Consider the following 13,017-nt stretch of genomic DNA (forward strand, 5'->3'; position numbering starts at 1 on the left):
AAGTCATTGATCTTTTATTGGACGAGTAAGTTCATGCATTCTTGTATTCTCGAGCTTAAATTGACAGCTTAAAATTGATGTGAAATATCGAAACTACAAATTAATAAACCATTTAGCCTTCTCTTGGACTCTTCTGATTGAATAGGTAACACAGAGGATAGGCTGTTGATTGTTGTGGACTTACAATTATGTGAGGATCTTTTAAAGTACAATACGTAAGTTGTAGGAAATAAAACATGGCACCTCAAGAATTCTCAAGAATTTCTATAATATAGGACTAGAATGGGATTACTCTGTGTGCGATAAACAGTGAGGTTATTTATGTGTATTCATAACATTGGTCATATGGACAATGTTGAAATTTATCGAGCATTTTAACAGAAACTAGAAATATGTCTATTTGGACATATAGTGCACCAAAAGAGAATTGTGAAGACGTTTTCAGTGGTATTACTGAGTAGGCTTCATAAAATTTGGAAGCAAATGTTACTCAAATTCTCAGCAAAAAAATGGTAAAGACTTCCACTCCCCCTCTGGGCATTTCATGCAATTTCTTTAGGTCCGAAGTTAGTTCAAATTGTATGCTGCGAGAAGAAATAACAGGAAGGAATATAACTCGGAAGAAGCAGAACACGATGAAAACTATCTCGTCCATCCAGCGCAGCGGAGATGGAATCCACAAAGACCCCGATATCTTCCTTGTTTTGCATCGCCATCACTGGAGTCGGTTGGTGAAAGTTTCCAGAGAGCGTTCTCTCGCGCGATGTCCGAAAGGTCGGATACCTGTAATTTAATTCCATATTCCTGTCCATAAACTTCACGTTTGATCGCGGCGGAGATGAACTTGAACGCGATCTCTGCTGCAAGGGGGAGAACGAAGTCTTCCAGTCGTTAAATACTGTGGTTTTCCCTTCATTGACCCGTGGCTCGTTGCGGATTTTCCAAGCTCAATAAATTTGTTGCGCTGTCTGTGATGAGGTTAGTTCTCCATCACGGGGAATCAGTTGCGGTTTGTTGCCTGTGCCGGCAACGCCAACAGTTCCCCTGTTTCAACGAAAATCTGAACCACACAAGGGGATTTCCGATTGCGTATGCAAGTTTCAAGGCGGCTTAGCCAAAGGATCTGATGTATCTGCAACCTATGCATCATGTGACTGGACGCTTAAACAAGATAGAAAAATAGCAGTCAGTTGTCCACAATCCATCACCAGAAAAAAAAAAAAACACCTTCGTACATTTATGGTGTTTACCTTCTTGGGTATAATTTAAAAAAAAAAACATTTTTACGTAGTAATTTAGTGAGAAGGATATTTTAATTTTATATTTGGAAATTCCCTTTTCAAAGATAACTTCTTTCAGTTTGTGAAATATTTAAAAATATAACATTTCAAAATTAACAATAAAACGTGAATGCATCAACGAAATTACTCTTTATTCATAGTAGTCGTCGCATCAAGTCGCCCATATTTACGAGCGTGAAAATGAAATTTTATAAACTTATGTTTTAGCGTAATAAAAATAGTGCAATACGTGTATTTTATTCTCATATCATATATAATACAAAAATTAACTAACTAACCATCAAGCGTTTTAAACCCGAAGGTTTATGGCTGCAGCAACACAGGCCTTCCATCTGTCCCTATACTGGACAAGATCAATTCAATCTTCTCAATCCTTATCGATTTCTTTTAGGTCCATCTCAACGTTGTCCCTCCATCTTCGTCTTGGCCTTCCTACAGGTCTCTTACCATCAGGTTTCCCAAAAAGAATCCTGTAAACTCTTCTTTCCTCTCCCATTTGTGCCACATGCCCTGCCAATCTAAGTCTTCTAGATTTAATTATTCTAATAATATCTGGACATGAATACAAATTATGTAGTTATAAATTATGCAACCTTCTCCACTCACCTGTCTCCTCATCCCTTTTAGGTCCAAATATTTCCCTAATGATTTTATTTTCAAATACTCTTAAATTATATTCCTCTTTTAATGTAAGGGACCATAAGACAAAAATATTTTCTTCATTACAGATATGTAGGAGATGGGTTGATTTCTGAATAATATAGACTCTACAAGAGAGAGCGGGAAAATGCTTATTTAAATGGTGTAATATTTTATGTCCGTGTTGAAATATTTCCGAAATGAATTGTGTATTTTTATTGTGATGTGAAATCTTTTTAGTATCAGGTAGAAGTTTCGTACAAGAAATAATTATTTCTGAAATAATGGTTGGCGAAACTGGAAAATAGACACATTTTTACTTTACGTTACGTGCATCTGCATTGCAGCAACTCCTCGCCTCTTTTCTACTCTTTTGAAACTTCTAATTGCACAATTTAAATGTAGAATAAAAAAACACACCGTTTGCCTTCCGTAACGCCAACGGCTACAATCTCCGCAGCTAGACGTCTGTTATAAAGTTTGAAGTGATCTTCAATTCATTCTCATGCGTGCAATTGTTTTTTTCGTTATTTAACCTTCTGTCCAGATCCATGGGGTACACGTAACCTTTACTTTGTGAAGTGAAATGTAGAATGATGTAGTATTACTCAGATAATGAATTTGTGTCAAACATTTGGTTATATGTCCTCTGTATATAAGAGGTGAATGTTGTCCTATTTAACTTTTCGGCTCTCCGATGCCAGTGCTTGTTCTCACAGAAAAATGTGGAATTAATTGTCACCATAAGCATATCTTGGGCCAGAGAAGAAAGAGAGAGAGGGAGGAGGGGAGAGAGAGAGAGAGAGAGAGAGAGAGAGATTATTTCTTAATATATCAATTTCAAACTGCACAGGCTTATCTACTTTACGTGCATTGGAACAAATTTTAATTTATGGGATTGTATTTTTGAAGATATAAAACATTCTTCTTGCGACTTCAAAAACGCATCAGAATAAGATTAGTATTACATTTCATAATCCAAGTATTGATTACGCTCGATGCTTGTGCATATTTTATCTTAAGTCAGAAGTTGATAACGGACTGTATTCTATATGTTAATCCCAGTACTTTTAGATTTCAAGTATATTTTTTCATAGAAACTTAATTGGTTTTAAGGCAAATGTTCAATATCGAATACCATTCAATTTTAACTACGACGCCAGGGGTTCCGGATTCGAATCATGGCCTGTGCATGGGTGTTCTATGTGAGTGTTTCTTCATCAATAATCATATCATCTTTCATTCTCATCTTTGCGACTAGTCAAATCGGCAGAAAGGCGAAGAAAAATAAACCAAATCAATCAATAAATCAATCAATCAACCTTCCATCTTAAAGCTTCTTCTTCCAACGATGTCAAAAATAGCAAAGGCTTTCATTATTTGCTTACATATCACGTAGGGTTTGTTCTTTACATTTGAATAAGTAATACTTATATTTTTTACTACATGTTTATTTTTTTGAGAATAAATATCAATGAGAACTACTCTTAAATGTTTCTGCCTCCTTTGTTGCCTTTTCAAAGAAAATCGCGTCATCCCCATGGTTCATGGCTTTCAAGTGCCACACAGCTACCATTTCTTTTCAAACTTCACACTATTACGACCTGTTTGTCCAAATAGTTTGGAGGAATTTGACTTCCTATGACTCCGTATTAATGATTACTAGAAATCGTTCTTTATTCTTCTCCTTGCTCTAATGCGGGAAAGCTTCAAAAGGATGGCTAGAAACGTCGATTCAGATTCTTTCCGCAGTTCATAATTTCCTTCCGTATACGCCTTCCGGTGAAAACGGATATGAGATTTGTATTAAAGGAAACATTATCTTCAGTCTGAAGAAACTTCGGAGCTAAGAATTCCTAAGTTATTATGTTTTACGAAAAAGAACCGGCAGGTTCTATAAGCGAAAGGGACGTCATCCGTCGGAGTACTCGCCACAAAACATTACAGTTTTAGAAAGAAAGGATAAGGAAGGGGTGGATGTCAGTCGCACAGGAAGAAAAGAGAATGAAGCGTCTGTGCTGAACGACCTGAGGAGTTATTTTTCTCTCTTTTTTTATAGTAGCGATGAGAAGTTGAATTGGGATATTAGGAGGAGAGTTTGCATAAACTGCCTGGGATTTCTCAAAGGAAGGTTGCCAAATGACCATCCCAGGGATTTGCTGATAATTTAGACTTTTCTTTTGGCAGAATGTACAGAGAATTTTCGGCATTATTCCACGAGAAACAAACAAATACGGCTTGTTTTAAAAGTTTGTTCTGCGTTAGCATAGAGGGTGCCGAACGTGCGTTAAGGAATAATTCAACACACACATTATAACATACCAGGAAATTCACCCTACACTCACCGAGACACAAACCTTAGTGGAATAATTTTTGTCGGTTCAGTGTGTTTTCTCTGGTGGCCATAAAAAGGGCTTAGTTCGTATCGGATTTCACCCTCGAGCCGTGAAGGTCCTTTCTAGGCTAGGTACATCAATTACAATTACTTGTTCTTAAATGATCAATCCTGAAATTTATTTGCTCATGTGTTTCCTTCCATTCGAAAAGTTTTATTCCTCCCCTGCTATTCCCTGCTCGCTTCATATTTTCATTCATTACGTTTTCGACGTGTCATCTCTAACAGTCCTTACCTGGAGATTCCAAAGGGGGACTATTTTACCTACGGGACGTTTTACTCCTGAGAACGCCATCATAAGAGCTTGATTTCCTGGGAAACATGTGGTTGTAAGATTGTAAAATATATTCCTAAAAGTAATGTTATAGTTATTGCTTGGGTGGTTTGCGTATGCTTTTTCCTGATAAGTTATAGAGAGTTTAAGTGACTGTAACTCTTGTTAATAAAAGCTTTATTTAATAAAGGTTCTTGTATAGGATTGAATGGGATATTCCTTTAGGTTGTGAAAGTTGCTAGAGGGACTTCTGCCTCCCTATCAACTACTAATAAAGTGGTATATTTAGTTAACAGTGCAATTTGCACACAAAATTTCACTATTTTAAGTAACGTAGGAGACAAGGAATAGTAAACACTCTATCAAAGGTGCTGTTGCCAAGGACCACCACTTTGTTTGTGCCCATGGGTCCAATCACGGCTTTACGCTTCAGTGGTTGCTCGTCATTCCATTTCGCTGCCTGCTTGGGAACGGGGGTGTCGTTGCTCTGTAGAATGTACTCTACCTTACGGATAATGTAATTTTCAACCTTTCCACATGTAGAAATGTAAACTGGTACAAATATGGAACATATTAAAAAATATACAATTGAAGTGACAAAATCATATCTTCACTACAGTGAAGCTAAGTAGTAAGCGTAGTGTCATAAATATTGGACAGTGTATATAGGTTGTATATATACAATTATCCATCACAGTGACGCATGAAGTTATAATACCATGTGTCATATTCTACACATGACTACCGAACCTGTTATTGTGCTATGGGGTACCATTCTTGCGCCATTGATACCCTTCGCTTCTGCCAAGTGTAGGGTATCTTGCAACATGTCTCCGAGTTTCTCCCGTTTGGTTGAATTTGATTTAAATCGGGAGATCAAATTGGCCACTCTAAATCCGCTGCCAGGCGTTCGCAGCCTACACGCAGCAGCCCGATAAAGATGTACGTTGTACATTGTTATATTTAAAGAAGTAGTCAGGCCCCACTACACTTCTGCATGCCCGGACATCGCACAATAACATCTAGCTATCGCTGGCCTGTTACCGTCACTGATCCTGTTCGAACACAAGAAGGGAAGCATGTGAACATAACATGGTAAACGTAAACGAAATACAGCCGCATTGATTCACTGTTCTATACCTGCCGCGAAATTAATTTGGTATTGACGCTTGTGAAGCACGTGGAGAAACCGGGTCTACGTCACTGCGGGAGGGTGGGTTGCTGGCATGCGAGCCAATCAAAATCTTGCTGATGGGATTGCCGCTTTGAAAAAGTTCCACAAACCACAGCGGGTCTCCCGCATTAAAGTCAGACACCCCACCAACTGCACTTTTGTGCACTTCAGTTGGGGTATAATTGAAAGATGAGCAGACTTTAACGGCGACTTCGCAAATAAATTGTTATTGCAAGTGTATATATTCAATATTTTTAGAATGGATTGAAAAGGTAACCTGTAAACAATGCTCGTTTAGTTAATTCGTTCATGTTGTAAGGGAGATAGAAATGAAGAGAGAAAACAATAACACATTTCATCATTGTTGTTCCTTTTCATAACACGTTTTCCTCGACACAGCCTCAGACGGCTGCACTGCGTACCGTACCGTCCCGCATGATATGGCAACACCGTGACGCGTGTTCCTTCAGCTCTCAATACCAAATTAATTTTGCGGCAAGTATAGCACCATGTTCAGCTTGCGTAGGGCAACATTTTATTGTTGATTCTTTTTTACAATGAGCATACATTTATGTTGAACATTGTTATTATATTAACCAGCGGCGCCAACTTATACGAGCCCCTGAATTTCGATTGATTGATTGATTTAGTTTATTTTACTTCGCGTTTTGTGCCTCTTGGCTAATTTGCGAAGATGGGGATGAGTGATGAAATTGATGAATGGACATTCACAAACAACCAAGCCCGAGCGGGATTCGAACCCGGGCCCTGAATTTCAATTCTACTCAACAATTTGCTGATTATTATTATTAAAGTAACACTTTAACAAAACAAAGATTTACATAATTATAATTTTGAAGTACTTCTCTGAATTTTACTACACTACTACTTTCTGAATATTTAATTACTAAGTCATTGTTATTTCCAAACCATTTTCATAATCATTGTGTTAATTCCATTTTCTTATATTTCCAGTGCTTATGTTCTACGAATATTATTTATAGGTTACTTCTATCCGTAGTCATGTTGCTTTCATGTAAGTTAATCTAACGATCAATACAAGGGAGAGTAAGGTTTATTTTAACATTTATTTTTTGAATGAAATTACAAAACAATTCTTTGGCACGAGTTCATCGAATGTCTTTCAAAAGCTGCCGCCACTGGTATTAGCTACTACCAGCGTGGAATTTGTCATCAAGGAAACTCTATCGTTTAGATTTATCATCTTTGGTAAAAACATTCTTCAGAACGGTACTTCGGTATCATTTGATAGAATTTCGTAGATCATCCTCTAAATTTGCTACTACACTGTGTCCCGGGTATCCCTGGAGCAAGCGAACGAAAACAAGTCTGCGCAAGTAGTGACGCGAGACGGCTCCACCAATGAACACGTGAGAGGGAACGGGATTACGTGGAAGAGGGAAAGCGACTGCAGTTACCAGCCTTTGCAACAGCGTGTACAGCTTTGCTCTGCCCACTCGATTACCCCCCTTCTCTGCCGCTATGCGAGTCCTTGCTCGCCAAATCGCGGGGATAGAGTGTAATGGTGTATGATGCACACGGTGTTAGGCAGTTTTAAACAATTAAGTTGATTGATTGATTCAGTTGGTGTTTTTAAGTCCACTTTATGCACAGTAAGGCTAATCAAGACTGGATCTACAGTTTAAATTGGAAGCCGAACCACTATGTGTCTCCCCCGGGAATCAAACCGGGACCCCTTGATTACAAGGCGACGACGCTACCACTGCGCCATCGGGGAGGCCTACAGTTTTAAACAAAGGTTTTTATTTTTGTTCTTGTAAAAATTATATTTTTTCTGACCCTGGTAATAACAATAATATCCTAGCTTATTAGTACATACAAAATCCTGCGAGGCAACTATATGAATATGAAGCGGAGAGGAAATAAGAGTGCATCTGCAAAGTAAGTGATGGTTGTACTTGAGCGCGACCAACAAAGGGACTAGCGGAGAACGCGATGAAACATCTGCTCGCAAGCGAACTGTTGGTGTTGGCCATGTCAGTTGCTGTGTTTGTGTGGTTTACCGCTGCGTAAAGGGAGCGTCGTGCTGTGGTCAACAATGGAACGCGATGTTTTTCGTCCGTTGGGGAGACCGCATCACGAACCGTAACTAATACGCTATGTAGAACTTCGGAAGAGAGACCTACATCTCGCCACCATGCAGGGAATCCCGTGCCTATGTTTTATATGTATGACAAATGAATGAATACTGCGAAAGCCTGTCACGTCCAATCCCACTATTCAGTGACACGGCAGGACAAAATACACCACGGAGGAGGAAGTGCTATTGTCACATTTCGGAATCTCGCGTGCCTCGTAATTCCACCCATTTATTTAATTACAGATTCTCTAATGTTGATAGTAGTACTCATATGAGTATGAAGATAAACTGAATAAGTCTAGTGGATTATACTCTGTCCCGGAATATCTCTGGAGCAAGACCGCGCATAGCGGCAGAGAAGGCGGGAAATCGAGTGGGCAGAGCAAAGCAGTACACCCTGCTGCGAGGGATGGTAACTGCAGTCGCTTCTTCCCTCACGCAATCCCGTTCCCTCTCACGTGTTCATTGGTGGAGCGAGACGAAAGTTTGCTTGATGTTACAGGCACCATCCTCACATTCTAGGTTGCTAGTTATCTGATATTACTAAAAAAGAATGCTAAAGGTTAACAAAGTATATACTAGAGTAAAATTAATGTTGAATTGAGAATATAAAACACCACCGTTAAAATATGCTGTAAATAAGTCTTAAGTAAATGACACAGAACGTCAAGTACATATTTGTTGTTTTTGTCGATGCTTAACATTTGCTTAACATTTATAATTCTTGATTGGAAACATATTGCTTAATTTCGATACATTTCTTTTTCTCTGATTCTCTGTTTTTGAATGAACATTGGCACATGTAAACTTTTACTTGTATTGATTATCCTCTGGTTCATCATTTTGCCTCATTGGGATGTGATCCCTAATTGCATTCCATTGTCGTTTATCACTTGCATCGACTAACAATTTTTCACTGGCCCTCATAATCTCTTCCATGTTATTTACATTCTTCGTCCAATGGCCATATTGTGAAGAGCGAAAGCAAACATTGGTCGATGACGCTTCCTCCATATTCAAAGGAAAGTGATTAATAGGAAAGTGTAGAAAATGGATTACGCGTAACGGGCAAGAGAAGTTTAATAAAATAGGTATATTGCCAATTCTGGTTCCAGGCACATGCGATTTAAGTTTAAATACTAACACTTGCACGTTAAAAAACAACACACAATCAGAATTCTAGCACCGATAAAATGCAATTAATGAAATCAATATTTTTGGTATTGTCTCGTGTTGGTTACAAAATGGTTATATATTATTCTCTCGGATAATTTCTTAGGAAATTTGACGAAATGATTAAATATAATTTGCCACCGTGATTATCAATTACGTAGTTACAATGGTTTCGAGTTATCAACCCAATGAATTCGATTCAATTGTCGAATGATTCTGACAGGAAATATTGAAGGTTCTAGGTTCGGGTTCTAACCAGACTAGGGTGTCATACTGTGTTTATTGTTTCATCTAATTTTATCTTACATTATTCATCCTTATTGTCAGGTACATGGTACGTACAAATAGACAATAAACAAATGTATTCTAAGACAAAGAAACTAGGAACGGTATGTTCACAGTCAAAAGGAGCGGTTTGAAGATAAAAATCAGTGAAATCTCTCTTTCTATTAGTAAAATCTAATGACTCAAGTTTCCAAAGTTGAGATTAATAAATTTGGAGAACTTTAGGGTGTTTCACGGATATAATTTCTGTGCAACTTTAAGATAATGTTCTTATGTGTGTCGTAACTGGTTCAGCTTGACTTGCACATGGGATTTATGGATAAACTCTTTCATATACTATCTCAAAATTTCAGCATATTGGTGTTGATTGAATATTGAAGTTTTTTTTAAAAATAAAGGTTATTTCTATTAGAGATATTACTTCCTCTTTTTTAAAATACGTGATTGCCCGTTGTTTATGTATTTCCAGTGCACAATCTACATGCCAGATCAACTCGTAAAGGCTTTTCGTCCACCCGAAGACTGTTCCATGTGTTTGGGTCTTGGCCAGGTTGACAAAGTATCGAAAATATCGCCCGTCTCTTTTGAAGATCGGTAAGTACACGTTTCTTGATGTCTGTGAGCTGTATCATTTGAGGACAATATGCTCTCATAACAAGAGTACAATTGTTTTTTACTTCTACACGAAATGTTTCGGCATCAGAAATTGAATATCAATAGGTTGGATATTTTCATGATATCGGTTTATAAATGTTACATTAAAATAATTTAGTTCGATTTACGAGAAGGACTCTCGCAAGACATCGTATATGTCAATTAAGAGGTTTTTTTTAGTTTTGTAGGTTATATACATATATTTATCCTACTATATCAAAATACATATACACAAATCGCCTCCCGATGGCGCAGTGGTAGCGTCGCTGCCATGAAATCAAGGGGTTCCGGGTTCGATACCCGGTGGAGGCACATAGTGGTTCGGATCCCACTTTAAACTGTAGGTCCAGTCCCAATTAGCCTGACTGTGTATAAAGTGGACTTAAAACACCAACTCAATCAATCAACATATACGCAATGAAGAGAAGTCCCAAAGAATTGAGAAAAGCCAGCCACACGCTGAACGAAGGTATCGATGTTTCAAAAATACAATTAAGAAAGCCAATAACTTCATGCTCCCTTCTGGCCTTTTTGCTTTCTGGGAAGGAGGTGGAGGAGGTAATCTCATGCATGCTGTTACATTACTTCCAATTCAAAATTTTGGGGAAGGAATGGCTGAGTATTATTTCCTATTGTACGTGATGGCTGAGTATTACGGTTTTTACTATTGTACGTGATTGATGAGTGAAGAGTGAAGCTGGACACAAGAAAATGTTATCCTTGGGTTCAGGCAACCAACATAAAATTGCATCAAAGTGGGATGCATAACTAAAAGGGGCTATACGTTTATCTCTCGGGGAAAACCACCTGCTATTTTACTACAGGCACAGATAATATGTTTATCTGGGCTAAAGGTGTTTGGGATATTTGAAGGAATAAAGGATCAACAACATTTCCACATTTTCCCTTTTCCGTAATGCTATTGTGAACACTACTGACCAGGGTTGTTAAAGGTGCAGGAACCTAATGGATTCTGTTGGGTTCCGTAACAGGACCGGAAACTTTTTCTCGCACAATTTAAATTCGGTCCAAGTTCCGTATTGTTTCATTTCAATACGGAACTTGGACCGTATTTAAACTGATACGGGAAAAAGGTTCCTCGGCCGTATTTAAATTGATGCGGAAAAAAGGTTCCTGGACAAAATTGAAATACTTTAAACATAAGAAGGTCCAGAACCCATTTACGCCTGCTGATTTTCTCTCCTGGACCGGAATTGAATTTATTTAAAATTCCTGGACCTTTAACAACCCTGCTACTCACGATTGTTAGAGTAAATCATGATAATGCCACACTTCCCTGTTTGGCTCTTCTCAATCTTCCTTGCACTTTTTAGAAACAAGGCTCAAACACTTCTCGATCACCTCTCATTTCATCCTAAGGTGACAATAAATTCATAGACCATTTTTCTTCCGTTTCCCTGTAAAATTTCCAACTTTTCCATGCGGAACTAACATCGCAAGTACAGAACCTTCACTTGGCATTGGTTTACCATGTGAGGTCATTTTTTGTTTCCTCGGCCACCGGTTAATATATTAATTATATTTATTGTGTAAATAAGTGTTAACACATCATGTAATATTTATATTTATGGATTCAATTTATTAAGTTTTGCCCACCTGGTGACGTATGATAAGGGTGTCGCCTTGTACTCAAAGAGTACCGGCGTCGATCCCCGGTGGAAGCACATTACACAATGGTTTGAATCCCACTTCAAACTCTAGATCCTGATTAGGACATATGGGCATGCAGTTGACATTAAAAACTTTGACAAACTTTTGGTAACCTCTTAAATCTCCGCCGAGTAGCAGTGCAAGAGAAATATATCTGCGAGAAAACTTCCACCATCATGCATGAACTTAGGACAAAGCAGAGAAGAAATTTTATTGTTGACGTGGAGAACTATTGTATTGCCTCCGAGCTTAAATTCATCTTGAAGGAATTCACTTTCATGGTTGGGAAACGAAGAGAAAACATTCAGAGAATTGTCAAATCTGAATACAAGTGGAAGGACGAGGGGAGATGGGATAAAAGAAGCACAGTAATTCTTTATGGGAATAACTCAAGACCATTTCAACAAAGAAGCAGCTGCTCATTTTTTAGGCGCGTCACTCCTCTTAGAAACTTAAGAAACATCTCTTCTTTTGTTGTGCTGAGATATCTTAGTGCATTACTAAAACTCTTGACGCTTTTTGAGTGAAACAAGGGTTCGGCAGATGGTGCAGTGCGAAACGTGCAATGAACAGTTATCATTCAAAGTTAACATATTCGAGTTAAAAACTTATCATATTCCAAGAGATGTTATGAATTTCCAATGTCATTTGAACTTTTGGAAATGATTCTCTCCCCTCGAAGTATATACTATAAGACGCTACACTCAAAACTGACCCTAATTAAATTTGTTACTCCTAGGCGTAGGGATGTGACGACCTCATAGCCCACTGACTTGTTCACTGCAGTTAGTCAACCAACAGAGTGAAATGGTCAACATTTTGCTCTGTTGGGATTTACAGAGCTGCCCTGTCATGGCTCTATGAGCGTTCCACAATCGGCAGAAGTGAGGTATGGTTGGTGGACTACAATGTGATCCTCCCAACTAGATCCGAGGGATCCGCTGACCAACGACAGGTGCGGTCCTCCATTCATATTGGGGGTTAGGCGTAGAGCTGACAACTCTGCGCTGTAAAAAGACATGTCAAGAAACAGCAATATGAGGCCATGGATGTTCCCAAGGTAAAATATTCCGGAGCTAAAATAGTCCCTTATTCGGATCTCCGGGAGGGGACTACTTTGGGAGGTCCCTGGACTAAGGATAAGATCTACATTAGGAATAAGGATATTAAATTAGGCACCTGGAATGTTCTGAGCTTTTACCGGCCTGGGGCATTTCAGTGTACAGTTAATGAGATAGTTAAGTATAAATTAGATGTAGTAGCTGTCCAGGAAGTTTGGTGGTCAGGAGAAGGGAATTGTAAAACTAAAAATTATACTTTTTTCTATGG

At 38.4% G+C, this 13,017-nt stretch overlaps 1 protein-coding gene across 1 annotated transcript in view; it reads left to right on the forward strand.

Moving 5' to 3' along the window:
- LOC145981178 (uncharacterized) overlaps window positions 1-13,017 on the forward strand; it is a 327,477-nt gene that overhangs the window by 120,627 nt on the left and 193,833 nt on the right. Inside the window, exon 2 of the mRNA XM_083114302.1 lies at window positions 9,833-9,957. Coding sequence (XP_082970428.1) covers window positions 9,833-9,957 — 125 coding nt within the window. The remainder of the gene's footprint in view (window positions 1-9,832; window positions 9,958-13,017) is intronic.

The sequence above is a fragment of the Lepisma saccharinum genome, chromosome 2 (genome assembly GCF_977018435.1).
Source record: "Lepisma saccharinum chromosome 2, izLepSacc3.1, whole genome shotgun sequence".
Taxonomy (NCBI): Eukaryota; Metazoa; Arthropoda; class Insecta; order Zygentoma; family Lepismatidae; genus Lepisma; species Lepisma saccharinum.